Raw genomic sequence first — 18,782 nt, forward strand, 5'->3', positions numbered from 1 at the left:
CGTGTGACGACAATGGAATGATGACGATAGAGATGACAGCACGACGACGATGGCCCCGCAACTTGGTTGCAGCGGCTGACCACGAAAATGGGCAAGAGCCAAAGGAAGCTATTCACTTTAAAGTAATCTCAGCGTTCGCACCATGCTGCCTTGAAAATATTCTCCGCAAGCACTAGGCACTGTGTGCTAAGGGTTATATGCAAGGTTTATAAAGGAGGTAGTGCCCGAATACTGTGGCAGGAAAGCCAATTTTAAAAAATTGTCCTTTTGGAGCTCAATGGGCTGAGGCTGAAAAACATCGTGGCCTGGTCGAGAATTTGAACTTGAGACCGAGTGTAAGAACTCGATGTTCTACTTATGCTCCATGCCTCATTCGCAGTATGCCAAGTTGGTGACAAAAAGAAGTTGCACAACATTCTGCGCAGCATTTACCTAGGCCACGAACTGTTTGCTCCGCAAAAATGTAGCTGAGAATAAGTTGACACGTGCACAAGTCTCTCGTGCTAAAACTCGTGGACATTTTGTCAAGAAAGTGGCTAGCTGCAACTTTTTGTTCTGGACGTTGTAGGTTCCGTAAATAATGTTTCGATTTTCTACGTACTAAACACAGTCATGTATAATCACATGCACATGGCTTTCCCTTAGCTTTCACAAAGAGTCTGACAACACAAGACACAATTTGAGGAATTTTATGCACTCTCTGTACGAAAGTAACATATTTATGCAGCATACAGTAAAAAGAAAAAAAATACGCATTTATATTTACAGCAATACCGTAGCAATAAAATGTAACAAACTTTTGTTGAATACCAACAAGACATACGGTGGCAGTCAAATCATGAGAAGTCAACAGGCACTGCAGAGTGCAAGTGCAAAAGGAAATCGACGGTTTCAATCAGCATTTCATTCCCTTGTTTTACACTCGAGAACATAATTCTGTTTGCAAACCTAGTTCACTGAAGCACAGTTCACTTCTGCAACCTCGGTAAGGACATGACTGTGTAGCTCTCCCTGCATGCGTGTCTACACTGCACACCCTTTAGGTGTAACTTTGCCACAAAGTGATAATCGTAGTGAATCCTCTGTTCATTTGGTTTCTTCACACTGCATGCTCAGCGACTTCGCACTTGTACCTTTGCATTCCGCACCTAAGGACCTGGGTACTAAATACCTAGGCCTCTGACCCCTAGGATACCTGGTACCTAGGTCTTTACGCGCTAATACCTAGGGACCTAGGTTCCTGACATGAAAGTGCTAGGCATGCAACAATGAAGCAAACACACACATCGACAATTATTGCGTGGCAAGAATACACCTTGAAGGGTGATAATTGTGAAGAGTGCCAAGCTTGGGAAAATTCTACCCTAGATATGACTCGAAACTGTGTGCAGTTTTTTCCAGCCACAACTTCTCAGTGGTCGCCGAGCATGGTGGTCACTGTGCAATTTCATGGTGCATACTTTTACCCTAGCCAGAAGTGATGGAGCTAGCGCCAGTCAAGATAGGCGTGCTCCAATGGTGCAATTCATTTACAGGACCACTTTCACTGCAAGTTTGCAAGAGCACACCCGAAACAAGTCACTCATGGGCAACCTGAAAATTGCTCATCGTAGAATGCTGGAGCTGATGGCAAAAAATGCATCTTGTGACACTTGTGAGCAATCCGTATGCCAACCTGTGGCAACAACACAGGCCTTGCTGGGAATCTCACTCTCTTGTTCAAAGTATCGCAATCCATACTTCACCGGTGCTATAAACAAAGAAGCGACAGCAATACGCACATGGGATGACTGTCCCATGTGTTTTCTCCCATACTCACATATGCTACTATACCGGGTGTTTCAGTGAACACATTAAAAAACGCTTAAAGGGTGCCTGTGGCAGATAGCACAATTCTAGTTCACGAGCTGGTCTCCTCAAAGAGGCGGAAATTACTTGCACAAAAAATTGAAATGCATAACCGAATAGAAAATTCACTAATTAAGTTTTTAGCTAATTACCTTATTGCAGTTTACAACATTGCAATTTACAAATTCTAGACGTGGAGTTCGCAAGGCGAATCTACTTGGAACGAATTCTCAGGATGACACCAGTTTCAAAATATTAATTCCTGAACTTTGCGGAGAAATCCATTGGCATACCAGTTACTTTTGTACTTCAATGCATAAAATGACGTTTTGTTAAGAAAATAACTGGAACGCGAATCCATTCCTCCACAAAGTTTGGGAATTCATATCTCGAAACAAATGTCATCCTGAGAATTCATTCCAAGTGGATCTGCCTTGCGAACTCCACGGCAGGAATTTGTAAATTGCAATATGGGCCATAAGGTAATTAGTTATAACATTAATTAGTAAATTTTTGTTAATTCTTCAGGTTATGCATTTCAATTTTCTGTGCAAGTAATGTCCACCTCTTCGAGCAGACCAGCCCATGAACTAGAATTGTGCTATCTGCCACAGGCAACCTTCAAAAATTTTTGAAAGTGTTCACTGAAACACTCAGTATAATCACAGCCCAAAGAACCTTACCTCACTCTCGCCCAGGTATAATAGCTCTGGTTACACCTGGTGTACTCTCTCAATAGCTGATCGATTTGTTTGTAAGTGCACAGCAAAAGCACAGTCCCAAATATGGATACCTTCCACCAAACCTCACCCGAGTTTCTCTTCACTAATAATGAATGGCATCCCCACCAGACTAACAAGCACAACAGGTCCCAGTAGCCTTAAAAGCTTCTTACTTGTTTTTAGCACTGTTAAATTATGAATCGCAGCATTTATACCAATAAGCCCAGCTTTGTTGTTCATTTGCTGTACGATGAAAGCTCCCCGTAAGGTGCGAGCTTGAAAAAGACGCTGCACGGAACTGCATCTACTGAAACCTTGAGCCACAGGCTGCGGCCGTTTCTGCACAGACCACTTCAGGGTTAACTTTCTGGCCATTAAAGTGCATGCTACAGTGCCACCATTCATAAGAGTGATGAAGAATCCTGCTAAACTACTCAAAGTGAACGCTAGAGGCCCTATACATGCTAAAGCACCACGAACTGGTCATTTTGACGTACTGCACATACACTTGCACTACACTGCCTTGCACAGACTATTGGCAAGCGTCCTTGGCCTTGTCTACCGCCTTGTGCGAACTGGATACTTTTATCTCATCAATTTTGCAACCAGCTCTGATTGACTATCTCTTAGATGCACTGGTGCTCTCATATAGGTCAGCTACAACTGCATTCACGCTTGTCCTGTTTCTTACCCACAGCAGTAACAAATCTCTCCATTTTAATGAAAGCGGCTATGTTACATAGGCTGGGGAGCCACTGATACACTCCACAATTTGGTCTTGACGAGAAAAAAAAAGTCCTTCATGAACACCCATGAAGAGGCAATCAGCACTGACGACGGTTGACTGTACAAACCAAATAACATGAGCTCACTAGCGTGACCAGCACAAAAATTGAATATCAAGCCGTTGCAGTGAGAAAATGGCTAGAATAAAAGACATGGCACTCATTCCAAGATTGACGAGGCTGCACCTCGATAACTGCAAGCTAATGTTTTCATTACAGCAAAAACAATGTTTAAATGCTATTTTTTTTAAAGAACTGAGAATGATGGTAAGTCTGGGTATGTGTCTCCCAGCATCAAAGTTCCTTATTAACAACAAAAGAACAAAAAACAAAGTGCTGCGTTATCTTTGTGGCCAACGATTAGGTACTGCACTAACTAAAAAGCAGTGCTCCTGACATGCTAGCAAATTGCGTCAGATTGTCCACCACAGTGTGCAGAAAACAAAACTCGACAGACCAATGCAACAGCCGACACAATTTGCTATGATTACACCTCAGCCAACACCTGTGCGTGTTTCACTCCCACGATAAAAGCTTCCTGCCTCTGAAACTCAAAATGCTCAAGCCGCAACACTCGAATCTCCGACACCGCCAGAGAAAGGAAAACTTGGGCTTGTCAAAATGCAAGAATTCAGTCCACAGCGCTCTGAAATTTCCTTGTGACAAACAAACTGAAAGTAACGGCTAAACGTCTCCAACATCGATCACAGCCCAATAAACTGTACCTCTCTCTTGCCCAGGCAAACCTTCATAATTCACACCTCGCCGAAGTACAGCACGAGATCCCTTGGTCATCAGGCACCAGCGTCAAATCATCACATTTCTGCGAGCTCAAAACAGATGATCAAGCACTGAAGCCAAGCATGCCAGGACACCTGGTAGCTCAAGACAGCAGCAGCACATCTGTCGAACTCTAGTTCCGTCACTGCGGGCGTCCAAACTGTTTGCCTCCGTGGCACGGCCGCAAGAGAACGGTCCTGACGAACGGAGTCACAGAGTCATCACATGGACACAGTCTGGCCACAGTCATCAATTGTCCTGGACGTTTTCGTGGACTACATCAAGGCGGGCTTGTTGCTGCAGAGTCGCACTCCTGTAGCATGATGGTGAGCACGTCGCACAGGGCTTAGCTACCTGAAATTGCCGTCAGTGATGCTGAGTCAGGTGAGATGTTCTTCTTTACTTTCATAAAGTCTCTGCTCCGTGGCAGAGTATTGTGTATTCAACAAATTTTGTCCACTGCAATACAAATGCGTTATCAAATGAGAAATATAGTGTTTTATTTCAAAGCTTGCAACCGAATGTACTCGCAAGGGGAAAAATAAGCCTTTCAATCTCACCCTCCGTAGCAGAGTTGTCGTTTATTCTTTTTCAAACTTTTTCTTTTACCCTGAAAAGAGCTTGAATAGAATCAGTGAGCTTCACAAGAAACTTGGGTGCTCCAGCTATATTTGGCGGCCTCCCAGAAGCTGATTAACTGGCAAGTGCATTGCAAGAGCACTGTCATGAGTGTGGATGCTTTCCTACCAGTCCTCAAGTAAATTCCTGTGAGCTCCCACTAATGAATCGCTCCGCTGGACTTGCGAGGGCCAGATGGGGTTGTTACCTGAAATATTTTCAAAAGCTTAAAGCTGGCGCCAGAATATTATAGATGTTATAAATACCTGCATACAGTGCGAGGTTTGTATTCGGATTTAGGCTACTTGAATCTGCATCTGATTTTTGAGATCCTAATGACTTTACATGCTTGATTTCCAAACTGATTTGAGGTTTCACTCAAAAATCAAACCCATGGCATTCCTTATCAGAAGCAAAATGAGCATTTTTCAATTAACGAGCATCTTCATTCATGGCTGCCTCAGGGCAGTGAACCACTCCATGAATGGCTGCGCCACAAAGCATTGAAGAAATTGCTCTGACAAAATTGCTGCCATCTGCCGGTGAAATTCCCGCCAGTTGCAAAATTCACTGCAGCTCTATGCAAGAGCGACAGCAGAGGCACAAGTGCTAGAACCATTAGAGCTAAACAAAGCTAAATGAAAGGAGTTTTGACAAGAACAAAGCATAATAGAAGTTAAATTATTTTCTGTGCAACAATCCAGTGACTGATAATTTAGGCTACAAGTGAAAGCAGTCAGCAATTACCGGCTGCCAAGTTACACATAGCTTCAACTTAGCTGAGAAATTAGGTGTGCAGTTAGGCTTCACGTTGAACTGGTATGAGTTGGCTCAATTTACTCAATTACAGTCAAGACAGCTGACCAGCAATCGAGTTCTGGTGAGCAGTTGCTGCATTTTCTTTTTCTGGCATAACTAGAAGCTGCCACTGTGGCTGAAAACGTGCAGGTTTGCGTCAGTAATATTGCCTGATCGGCATATGTCATTTAAATCTTTCTTTTTGGTCTTCAAGATATGCGGATTAGATATTGTCTTTAATCACACCAGAACTGCCCCATGTAATGCTTACACTGACGCTCAAATTATATACGAGATTTTATGGTGTGCTTGCAACATTGTAGTTTGGACTAAGCCTTCTTAATACAACAACCTATAAAAAACTAAGCTTATGTTGTCTGCCATGCAATTTACTTCCATGTACATATATATCATGACAACATTTTCTTGCAAACGCATTTAGTATGACATATTGACAGACTGTAGCATGAGCCCATATTTATATGACTCGGCACTGAATATAGTTTCTAATGTTTCTGCCAGGCATTCCTGAGGCTCTGAGCCAAGTTTGGCAGCATGTGCTGGTTTGAATTTGCTGGTCCCAGGTTAAGCGAACATTTTCGTGGACTTTCCTCATGCCTTCCTCACTGCTTCCCGTCTCCAATCAGCAGCAAGGAATGTCTCCCAGTTTTCCAGGCCCCTTCTGTGCCCTTTCTAAGATATACTTATTTGTTTCCTTCTGAAATGTGGAAACAGCTCAGCGCAATATGAAGCATCGGCTTCAACTTCCTCACGCCAAATTCCCGGCATCTCCTCTGGTTTCCATTTAGCGGAAAGCACTCTACGGCAAAGCTTTTTCAGACATCAACCGTCTTTCCTTATGTCTTTCTCACAGGATCGCCCGACACACACACAGGCACACTCACACACAGGCAGTCAGCCTCGGACCCCACACAACATGTTTTCGACTTGTAATCGGGGCGTTCCAAGAACCTTCAACCGTGAAAGAGCTCCACCCCTCTCAAGAAGAAGAGCTTCTTCCTTCACAACCAGACGCAAACGCTTCTCCAACATCCCCACTCCAGAGAAATCAAGCCTTCAAGGGAGCAGGGAGCACATGTTTTCGAGAGCCTAAAGAGGATGACCTTGCCCGCCTTTGAGGCCGCTCCGCAAAAACACCTGCCGCGCAGTGCAACTACACAGAAATCCGCACCACAGCAGCTTCGCACTCTCCGTTCCCGTCATCGCAGCGAGGAACTGTCACCAGAACGGCAACGGCACGAGCGAGGCGAGCCAGCGGAACAGGGCCACGTGGAACAGCGTCGACATGATGAAGAAGGCATGCACAAGCACAATCCAGACGATGTTGAAGTCGACGCGCAGGGGTGTCTCGCGCAGAGGAGCGAGGCTCTTGCCGCTGTCTTCCCCGCTGCCCTGATGGAGCCGCCCCGGGAAGCGCCCCGTGCGGTAGAAGATGTCCAAGAGGTCCTCCTTCTCCGCCCACCGGTCGTACAGCCATTTTGTCAGGGCCTGGAAGAATGAACGGAAATTAAGAGCACACCGTCATAACGCTTAAATCTAGACAAAGAAATGAAACAGAAAACAGGCATTCTCCTCAAGCAGTGTGAATACCAATCATTATGACAGCGACACCGTAAAGTCTAGAAAGGCACATTCAGGACATTGCTCTGGCATTTACAGTGAAACTTCGTTATAATGACACAGGTCATAACAATGCAATCACAACTTTCCTGGAAATTTCCATAACCTGAACAAAGAAGCAAAAACTTGCTTTAACCATCTTCCTTTAAACAATATTGTTTGCTGCCAAAATCTGGCGGCAAACAATGTTGCTTGTAACTCATCTGATTCAGCAGTTTTAATGCTCCCGGAGCTGCTCGCTACCTTGCAATGCGTCATACCGGCTGTGCTACTGAGTCGGAAGCCACGCTCACACTCTGCCCCTCTCCTGCATTGATTGATTAGCAGTGACAGTTGCATTGAAGAAAGCAGTCATCTCGCTGCCGAAAATGCAGCGGAAAGTAATCTTTCACGGTCCCTTGTTGCTGTGCACGTTTTTTTCCATTAGCTTACTCAGTGGTTACTAACAGCACCCTGCTGCCCCTCCCCTTTCTGGGTGGACAACTGTTACAAGAAAGTGTGTTTGACACCCCCTTTAACTTTGTTATAACGAGGCTTTGCTATATTTACATAGATGGCAAAGTGTTTACTGAATACCTTTTGAAAAATCTGTGGCTAGAATTTTCTACAAATGGCTTTTATGCTATTCCTTTTCGCACTTTCCACACTTCGTCAGTGGTCAGAGCAACGTTTCATACGCATTATCACCTGAACAGCCGGCCATGAATGGTAGATGATACAAGTGGTATGGAACCGAGTGGAAGGCATCGCTACAAAATCGCAGCCCGCATCTCAACCATTGTCATGCTGTCGCTACAGATAAACGAAAGTACAGTCAATGCATGCAACATGGCCGACGACAATGCCGGCAACGTGCCAAAATGAAAATATCTCTATTTCTGCTCGACTCATGCATGGAGTCTGAATTATTGCACGGTGCGCTGTAGGTTGTCCAAAATTTCGGTCGTCCTTATACATTAAGTCTATGGCACTAGTGGCGGTGCCACGGAGCTGTCCAAATCATCAAGCATGTCCTAATTATCAGCGTCCCAGTTAGCGGTAGGTGACTGCAGTTAGTTTTCACTGAGCGTTTACCGTCTACTAAGCATCCTCAGGCCCATGTAAGCTATTTGCACACCACCGCTTTGCAGTAGTGATAGTGTGTGCGCACACAATGCTCATGCCAGCAGCTGAACATTGTTCTCACGCTGCTGCCAAATTTTCTGCACATTCTGCCCTAATGTGCGTATCTTGGCTTTGTTGTTTTGCAGCCAAGCTGACTGTGTGTCGCTCGTGTCTCTGGGGTGTGCGCCTGTCAGAAATGCAAAACCAATGCAGTTCTCTGCAGTGCCTGAGCGAGTGAAATGCGAGCAAAGTGCACTAACACCCAGCTAAAGCTCTCTAATGTGAACAATGACTGGTGAAGTTTTATGAAAGGAAAAGTTTCCCTCCACCTGAATGTAGCAAAAAGCTGCAAAGGAGAAAACCCAGGTTGGAAGCACATACAATCAGTCCCCACACAATACACTATATGCAGGTTAAAGAGTCAGGTCTCTTCCCTGCATGGCATGTGGCCCAGGTAACCCCCACATTTTATGGGAGTGTCCAGGAGCCTGCTCATCCTCGCCACACTCAGTCCCAGGACTTTCCTAAGGGCGTGGCTTGCAGGCTCCTCCTCCGACACACACCACGAAGAGCGTTTTAAGCGTGTACACCCCCATAAGTGATAGTTCGAGAATACGGCACACCTTATCGGACCTCTCAAATGTATAGGCCTGGCTAAAGACTAGGCCTCCATTTCCTCCACAGGACTGAGGGTTTCACTTTCAATGAAATGTTCTCTCACTCTCCCTCGGATCAAAAAAATCTTTACTACGAGTACAGCTGCCGACAAGGCGGTCAAGAGGAATGTAGACTGGCTGTAATACCTTTCCAAGACAACAAAAATATTCGTAAGCAACCAAGTGCTGAGTGCCGAGTGTCCAAGCGATTACAGTTCAACCCCGCAATTACGAAATCGGCATTGAAACTGAAGAATTTTGCTGTCGAGAGAATTTCATTTATTGCGAAATAACACAGTACAAATAGGAAAATAGTCAGCAAAATGAAAATTTATAGCAAAAATCAGTTAGCTCACCTTGTCGACCCTTGCCATGTAGTAAACGCAGATTTTCCTTTGCAACGCAACAAGTGCAGTGAAACCTTGTGCAGTGAAACACCACATTAACGACCTATTCAGAAATCCCCTGCTAACTTCTTATAGTTTCAATGTAAAAATATTTCAGTACTACAAACTATTTAGTTTCCTTGTTATGTTAACAACGCCTCAGTACTATGAACTAATATTCCGAAATCTGGGGATTCTTAGATTTCCGTGTATCCTTCACGGCAGCCGAAACAGTAGGCTAGCAGACGACAAGGCGCAGAGAGTGGACGCTGCAGCGCTTGGGTCCAGAAAACCTGATACGGTGCCCGAGAAAAAAAAATCACAAGCGAGAACTTTGCAATCTGTTGCAGAGGCGACGACGCATCAGGTTTTACGAGCGCATGCTCCACTCGGACAAGTGTCACCTAGCAACAGAGGTGCATCTCTTCCTTCTTTCACCCTTTTTTCCACGCACGGCTCTTTCTTTTGCGCTTCTTTCTGCACATGGAGAAATGTAACCAATGCGGGCGTGCCACACGATCGCACTTTGCACTTTCCGAATGGTGTCGTTTACGTGCGCTTGTGCTTTGGCATAGTTCAGGTGTCCACCTCGAGCGATACAGCAAGAAACATTGCACTTTGGAGCCCACACGGAGCTACCTTTTTGTCGGTAGTTTTCTTAGCATCAGCGTCTGTTTTGCTCGTGTCATTCTTATTAAACGGTGCTTCGGTGCAGTAGAGGAGGCGCTGTTCGGTGGTGCATGTGCGGCGGGATCTGCCAAGAACAGGTCAATTGCGACGCGGCTGTCGAAACAAGCAACACAGGTGGCCATGACAACTTCCGGCGCGTGCAGCTGCTCCCAGCACCGGGCCATTTTTTGTAAACAAAGATTGCGGTGCCCATGCAAGCGCAATGCTGTGGCACTTTACGCAATTCAAGTGTGCAGCAAAGGAATTTGAGCGCATTTTGCACTCTGCTGACTTTGCGCGAGCAGGTAGTGCGTAGGGAAACGTCCCATCAATTTTCATTGTTGCGGGATTGCAGTTTAGCAGCATTTCGTTATCGAGAGGTACGAAATGCATTGAACCCTATGCGCGTTCGCCGGGGATACGAAAACATTTCGTTGTCGTGAGAATTTCGTAGTCCCGGGATTCCGTTATCGTGGGTTTCGACTGTATTCTTCAACCTGTCCTTTGGACCGTGTAAGCTTGTCAATACTAGTCAAAGCTCGATATAATAACGAGTGTGGATGTTCGGCCTTCTTGTTAAGACATAGTACTTAGAAATAGTTAAGAGGAAGCTTTAGCTTGGGGGCTCCCATCTAAATAAATACATGGGAAAGAAGAAATTGTTTCTCTTGGCAACCACTGCACCAAATTTGACGAGATCTGTTGCATTTAAAAGCAAAAGTTCAAATCTAGTGACTGTCGGTAGTGCATTTCTGATTAAGGCCGTCAATGTTTTAATAAAAATTGCTGAAAATCGCAGGTTTTCACAACACGAAACTATCGAATTTCCAACTCTGTAACTCGGCTATGAAAAACGATATAACAATTCCGTAAATTGCATCTTATAGTACATCTAAAGCGGACAAAATTCATGTATTACACATGGCTCTCAAATTTACCACTAAATGTCAGTAGGACTTTTGGAAAACCCTTGTAAACAATGTAACAAATTCACGTAAGATAACAATTCATATACAACATTTGTTCGCTTTGGATGCTGTAATCGATGCAGTTTACAGAACTGCAATATCTGTTCATGGTGCCGAACAATGAATCCGCAACCTTTGTGCATGTTTTTTTTTTTCAAGCTTACCAATTTTTGCAAATTCGTAAGACAGGCCCTAAATTAAAATTTCACTACCAAGAATCATTAAAATTTACCTTTCGCTCTGAAATGCAGCACATTTCATTTGAATCGGACCAGTGGTTATCTCAGAAAAGCAGCATCGGAGTTGGGCCCGAGCTAAAGCTTCCTCGTAAGCACATGGATGACGAGGACATCAAAGAAGACAGACAGAAGCACCTGTGTGTGTCTTCTTTTACGTTATCATCTATACGATTAACTGTTTGATATAATGAACGCAGCTACAGCAAATTATTGTACATAATGAAGTAAATTTAAAATTTCGCTGATCATGCTTTATTTCAATGAGTACTCTACTGCTATAACAAAACCAAAAATGCAAGTTCAGAGGCAATATCGTCTACACTGAAGGGAATATTTTTTCACACGCAGCTTAAAATGTGTATTCCCGATATAAAAAATAGTCAAATACTCAGCGTAAGCAACCTAAAACAGCGCGCTCTGAAATGCAGCACATTTCATTTGAGTCGGACCAGTGGTTATCTCAGAAAAGCAGCATCGGAGTTGGGCCCGAGCTAAAGCTTCCTTAAGCACATGGATGACGAGGACATCAAAGAAGACAGAAAGAAGCACCTGTGTGTGTCTTCTTTTACATGCTGGTCTCGCATGATAATCCTGATTCCATTGTTTCGTAGTAATGACGACGCAATTGTTGACATTTTTAATTAGACAGTCGATACTGGAATACCGAAGGGGATCACAAAATAGTTTTATATATTGATAATTCAAAATATATAATGTGCCTTCCTGAAGCTTATCTGAAAACTCTGTGCGCGTTGAAGATTGTGAAAAGAAGGAATTTGCCAATTTGTTTCTCCAAGGCAGCGCCTAATGCACGAAAGCTTACTTATTATTTTTTTTTTTGCAGACGAATGTCACAAGTCACTAAGCTGCAGAATGGTCTTTGACAATCAAACTCACTGCAACTCTAACCCTAAACGCTTGTGTCACCTGGCTGCAAGACTGTGCTGCACCTCGCATGCATCGTGTTGCAAATTTTTATTCGGGATAAGGCAGAAATAGACGCAGCGTGAAAGCAGGGCAACCTGTGTGAATAGGCGCAATGCTGCCATCAGCGCACTTGCACGGCGAATTGCGCGTGAGCTTGACTGGCCGCATGTCTGTTACAACATGCCATAGTGCGTTGGCATAATATGATAGTACGTCGGCAATGAGTCAACCAGACAGGCAGATTCAAAAGTGGGTTTCAGCTTGCAGAACACCCAAGGTCCATTCCCACTGATGTGTCCCTGTGAGCATGAATAAAACGAGTTCCGTGCAGATTTTGGCTTGCGAATTACACAGCGATGAGCCTTGTGCACCGCTGCCGCGATGGTCTCTCTGCAAAGGGCGGATGCGATGTGTGATGCTTTTGTTAAATCCAAACTGTAATGTTAAGATCTGTCCAAGTGAGAGTTGGGGTAGGATTCATTTTAACCACTCGCAGTACCCTAAAATGCAATTCCCGGAAACCTTACAAGACAAACGTGGCGATGCTGACATCTAGACTTTGGCATCTCATGCCCGAGCCACTCAGTGAAAAGATTCAGTTTCATCCACACTTTTTTGTGGAATGCGCAAATCCGACTAGGAAGCCTTTTGCATTCTTGAAGCAACGTGATGCTCCCCTTATTAATAAAGAATAGCTTCACTGCACGACAATTCTGCCACTATCAGTATGCTTCACCGCATCACAAGACTGTGCTGCGCTGATGCTTACTGAAGCAAATCTGCCATTATGGAGCGCAAACAAGACCCTTGCTGCAGGAGCCATCCACATTTTGACACACACCTTGCTCATTTTTCCTCCATGGCATGTACTGCCCTTCAGATTCAATGCCTTGATTGACAGCATCTACCAAAACAGTGCCACTTCGTCAGCATGAATATTTCCGATGACACGGGAAGTGATCGGCTCCCAATCAGGAGAAGCACACCTGCAGGGGCATACCACGCGATATTCGAATGTAGCGGTGAATGGTAGTCAGACATAGCATACAGTCGATCCCGGATATATTGAACTCGAAGGGAATCGTGAAATAGTTTGATATATCGATAATTCGAAATATAAAATATGGCTACCTGAAGCTTATATAAGATTGCCGCATGTCTCCGACAGTTTCCCAAGATCGTCAAAAGCTGGAAACTAACCCATTTGCTTCTCCAAGACCATGTCGACTGCACAAAAGTTGGCCTATTTTTTACTCACAAACGTTGCAAGTTGCTCGCGCTGCAGAATGCTCTTCGCAACGCTAACCCTAAAACCCCATGTTGCCCAGACAAAAAACCGTAGTGTGTCTCGTGCGCTTCGGAGTGCGTGGTGCACATTTTCATTCAAGAAAAGGTAGAAATAGACTCGCTGTAGAAGCAAACGAGTCTGTATGAATAAGCGCCATGCCGCCATCAGTGCACTTGTGCTGCAATCGCACATGAATGTGCCCCACCACATGCCCGTTGCAATATGCGCCGTTTAATCGGCTGATCGTCATACGTGAGCAAGGAGCCAGATAGACTGTTTTGCCGGGTCTCGGAGTGACTTTGTGTTGGAACCAGTCGCCCTAGCTTGTTGACCACCCTAAAATGTCCGCGGGTCTCTTGTTTGCCACTCAGCACTCCGACGCCTCATGGCCGATACGTACTCTCTTCGTTCTTGGCCCTTCCCCTGCGGCCTCTGCCTCTGTGACTGCCGACACCACACACAAGCTGTTAGTTTCAGTTTCGAAAGTGCCGTTCAGGTTTTCAGATCACTCAAGGCCGTTCCCACCTGTGCGTGCACGAATGAAATGTCTTCAGCGTGGCCACGCGAATCGCACAGCGACGAGTCTTGCGGTCATTTTGGTAAATTCAAACTAATGCAAAGCAACAACTAATGCAACAACTGTTCGATATAGACAATACTTTGAGATATATCCGGGAGCGACTGTACGTTTGCTTGGGATTTCCAAAGGGATCTTGCAACAGTTCGATATAAACAATAATTCGATACGTCCAGGTTTGATACACCCGAGACCGATTGTACGAGGGGCGTTCATAAGTTCGTATTATCAGTGTGACAGATTTGGAAAAGGCGTGCACAATATGCATCAAAATGAGTGTGCGTCTGTCTAGTTTTAGCGTAGTATAAAACTAATGTTCTATGTAATACCAGGCAACACCGCTAGGGAGCCAAAACAAAAATGGCAGCACCCATCGGGGAAGTCGAAGCACGTGCAGTGATCCGATTTTTGTATTTGAAGGGACAAGATGCCAAGACGATTCACGCCGAGCTGGTGGCGGTGTACGGTGACAATGCCCCAGCCTATGAAACTGTTGTCAAATGGCGCAGACGATTTCAGTGCGATCAAACAAGCCTGGACGACGCAGCACGAAGTGACTGCCCTTCGCTCGATGGTGAACCACAAATTGCTGCGCAAGTGGAGGCTCTCGCACTCGCTGACCGGCGCATAACTGTTGAAGAATTAGTAGGACCGGTTAGCGTGAGTGTAGGCTCTGTGCACAACATACTTCACAACAACCTGCATATGACGAAAGTTGCCGTGAGCCTGATTTTCGCGTGTGCTGATGCCAGTGCAAAAAGACTTGCGGAAGGAAGCAGCCGCAAAACGGTTAAAACTTTGCATGAGCGACCTTGACGACTTTTTTGAATGCCTGATAACCATGGATGAGTGTTGGATGCACAATTATGACCCTGAAACTAAATTTCAAAAAAAAAAAAAGACAATGGAAGCACGGAAACTCGCCCTAGCAAAAAAAGGCCAAGGTTGTGCCGTCATCAGGCAAGGTCATGCTGAGCGTCTTTTGGGACTGCTGTGGTGCTCTTCTCACGGATTATGCTAGAAAAGGCCAAACTATTATAGCAAAGTACTATTGCGAGCTCCTCACCAAATTGCGAGGTAGCTATCAAGGAGAAGCGTAGAGGAAAGCTCACAAAAGGCGTCCATCTGCTCCATGACAATGCACCGGCTCACTCGGCACATGTGACGGCGACGCATTCAGCCTCCTTAGACTATGAAATTTTGCCTCACCCGCCATATTCACCTGACCTCGCACCAACAGATTTCTTTCTCTTCCCTCGCATGAAGAGCACACTGCGCGGGAAACATTTTCGGGACGACGAAGAAGTCATCGCTCAAGTCGAGCTCTTCCTGAACTCTCAAAATGAAGAGTTCTAAAGCACTGGACTGGAGCAGCTCATGCATTGCAGGCAGAAGTGCGTGACTTTGGGAGGAGATTATGTAGAGAAGGAATAAACTTCCAATAAAATTTCGTTTCTTTTTCTCTATTTTTTCATGCCAATAATACGGACTTTATGAACGCCCCTCGCAGTGTTGTTCAAGTGCAACGTAAAGGCATGGCAAGCAGCCGACAGGCCATCAAAGTTGACCAGAGACTACTTGCTGGTCCCTTAAGCTTGCATTTTTTTTGCATAGACCCAAATGCAATGTTTAGCTTCGGTGATATCAGCATGTACACTTACCACTAATATCACATGAAATGGTATTTTCACGTCAACTGCATCATCGTCCTAATGAGGTTCGACTGTATGATTTGGGATACAAAACAATCGCCACATACCTGACGGTTGTGACTATGCCGTGACGGGATGCCATGACAGGATGTTATTACAGAATGCAAAGCCAATGCTGCTCTCACCTCGGAGTCATTGATGGGCAGCTCCGCAATGGGAAAACGCCGATAGTGCATGTGGACAACACACTGCTTCCAGAAACCACCCGAGATGACGAACAAGTCCAGGGGCTTGCCTATGTCCGGGTAGCCGACAGTGATGTCCACCACCCACTTGAGTGGTTCCTCTCCTGCAAGTCAACACAAACAGAATGCACGGTTCATTTGTGAGAATCAGTATGCACTGTTACTTTACAGCACTCGGGGCCAATTCTGTCTTTGTCTGCAGCTCGAAACCTTTCAACGTCGTTTTACATACAGCAACTGGAGCGAAAAAATAATCACTAGTGCTGCACACGCTGCACAGCGATTTCCACAAGCCGTTTCCACAGGCATCGAAGCGATGCCCAAGATTGGCCCCCGCTCATAAAGCATTGCCGCCTTTATTCGTTACAGTAAAACAACACACAAACAAGTTAAAAGTTTGCATGTGTTTTTACCTAAATACAGAGTAAGTATCATGCTTTGCAGTCTTTAAAGGTGTTGAACATCCACTTAGGACTGCTCAATGCCAAACTGCGGTGCAAGAAAGTGCCGATATGATGACCTGCAGTAAAATACCCAGAACGTCCAGAGGAAAGCGCCCTGCCCACAATCGTGTCTATCGCTGCAACTCCATGATTGCGTGACCAACATGGTGGAACCCACTTGTTCAATGGTTGCTGCAGAGCAATGGAAATCGCTGTTTCATTGAGTGAAAATCCAGTCATGCAAAACTGCTTTCACACCTCGCCGCGCAACTCAAGAGGATCTCATGCCCGCAGAGAGCCCTGGCCATATTCAAAGCCCGCGTTTCTTGTTGCATAACCAAGGGTGCGCAAGGAATTCGCAAGCCAGAAACATGATTAAACAATGTTACGTGATACAGACAGCTGCTCACAGTCTTGTGATCTGAAGTCACTGAAAATTGTACAAATGTTGAAAAAAACACTTTCTTTTCATCACCGACGTTAACTTACCTTAACTCCGATTTCCCTATTCGAATATATGTGAAATGCAGAAAGTCGTTTGTTAGACAACTGATGAACTGATCTGAACAAAGTTTGTTGCATTTAATATGGCTGAATTCTACGGACAGTAGAAAGCAGAATCTTGATTTAGGTCCTTCATGTTTCTTAAAAATTGCAGGAAATTGGCAAGTTAACAAAAGACTGTATTACAATATTTACAAATCTGTAACTCTGCATCATCTGCAGTGGACATAAATATTGACCCTTTTCGCGGAGCAGTTTGTTTTAGAGAAACGAGATGGCGCTCACGGCAGCACGCCATACGTCTCCTCAGCGACCGCGCATGAATACGAAACCATTACCGCTTCTACCTTGCTTCTGCGCGATCAGCTGTGGTAAATGCAACCGAGTTTTCACTAACACACTGTGCTCCAATCATGCTAGATTGAATCATGTGGATTGAAGACGTGTGCAGTAGTTGGCTGCAAAAATAGTGACTGGCATTTAAGGAATGGAATGAATCTGTGTGACCAAGTTCGCGGACCGCTGCTGCAACTGTCCGAACGTGTTACTGGCACTTCGAGATGTGTGGCTTTCCTCGAGGATACATAAATTTGCTCATCCTCCAGCCTTGTATCGCTAACCTTCAAAGAAAGGGCTTCATCCCCAGAACGTCGGCAAGAGTGAGTATCACTCATTAGACAATGACAAAGGGAGTAGTGCCGCTTCCTGTCATAGTAAGTTTAGCGCACGTTATCTATACAAATTTGTCCCAAATGGCAGGAAAACTTACGCCCACTCTATCGCCGACGTATCAAGAATAAGTGAATGGGTGCACACTTGAATAGACGCGCACTATGTACGCACAATAAATGACGGACTACACCGATGGCGCACGAATGGTCGAAGCTGAATGTTTCGTGATGCTCCACACGAGCAAGCGAGTTACTAGCTGTAATATATATTTGCTAAAAGGTATTACAATGTACAAAACAGCTACGTTTCAAGCCTTGTGCGTAGCAAGAACAAATCTATCAGAACTGAGCACACCTGCGAGCGATTAGGCAGACAATAATCAGATAGTGGCCGCACCGAGGAACTTCACTGAGTCAGAAACTGACAAGCCACTGCTTCAAAATATTTGCTGAATAAAAGAGCAAAACACACTAATCGTGACTGAATTCATGAGCGGAATGTTTGGATAGCTTGGAATACATATTTAGCCTCCGCTTTTAGAACAAGCACCATATACGCACGCTGCTTGCGCCGTTTGGACCTAGCTTAATCAGCTCCGAAAGCGCTTTTTTGCATGTTCTCTGAAGCTGTGATCAAAGCTTCGTGTCGTCCACCTAGTCACCGTCTGCGATATCTCCGAAAACAGAGGTTTTCTAAGCCGCGCCGGCGTCATAAACTTTCATTGTAAACAAGGTGGCAACGGAGGCAGTTGAGGTAAGCAATGGACGCATCACCACGTGATGAAACATGGCAGCGCCCACGGGATCGCCGCGAAAAGGGTCAATAGACTGACGATGACGATGATGAACTCTGCATCAAAACCAGGTAACACAGTTATGCAAATTGAATCTGCTAGCCCATACGAAGTGGACCAATTTAATAATACGAGTTTACTTAAGTGGAAAATTATTACATTAGTTACAGGGTTTTTAGAAAATTCCTGTTCACATATATATTAGTGGTACATTTCTTACGGGCTGCGTAACATTAATTTTTTTCACTTTTGCAGTCTCAAAAGGTGGAGCTTACGGAATTGTGATGCAGTCAAACCTCGATATAACGAACCTTGATTTAACGAACTTCATGATGTAATTAACTATTTTTATTTCCCCATCTTAGTTTAGTGAATTTACGAAACCTCGATATAACGAAATTCTCGATACAACGAAGTTTTTCGCTGCAAGTACAACTTCGTTGTATCGAGGTTTGACTATCATTTTT

The 18,782-nt window shown here is 44.8% G+C and overlaps 1 protein-coding gene across 7 annotated transcripts in view; it reads right to left on the minus strand.

Annotated features, from left to right (window-relative positions):
* LOC119458444 (acyl-CoA:lysophosphatidylglycerol acyltransferase 1) overlaps window positions 1-18,782 on the minus strand; it is a 154,807-nt gene that overhangs the window by 21,957 nt on the left and 114,068 nt on the right. For 3 of the 7 annotated variants that reach the window (XM_037720280.2, XM_037720285.2, XM_037720284.2), the window contains exons 6-7: window positions 15,844-16,007; window positions 674-7,060 (exon numbers count right to left, since the gene is read on the minus strand). In XM_037720280.2, the coding sequence (XP_037576208.2) occupies window positions 6,791-7,060; window positions 15,844-16,007 (434 nt within the window). In that variant the 3' untranslated portion in view covers window positions 674-6,790. Of the gene's footprint in view, window positions 1-673; window positions 7,061-15,843; window positions 16,008-18,782 lie in introns of those variants that run through there. The other 4 variants (XR_007468037.1, XR_007468038.1, XM_049671216.1 and 1 more) reach the window with 4 other exon arrangements.

Source organism: Dermacentor silvarum, chromosome 7, assembly GCF_013339745.2.
Source record: "Dermacentor silvarum isolate Dsil-2018 chromosome 7, BIME_Dsil_1.4, whole genome shotgun sequence".
NCBI lineage: Eukaryota > Metazoa > Arthropoda > Arachnida > Ixodida > Ixodidae > Dermacentor > Dermacentor silvarum.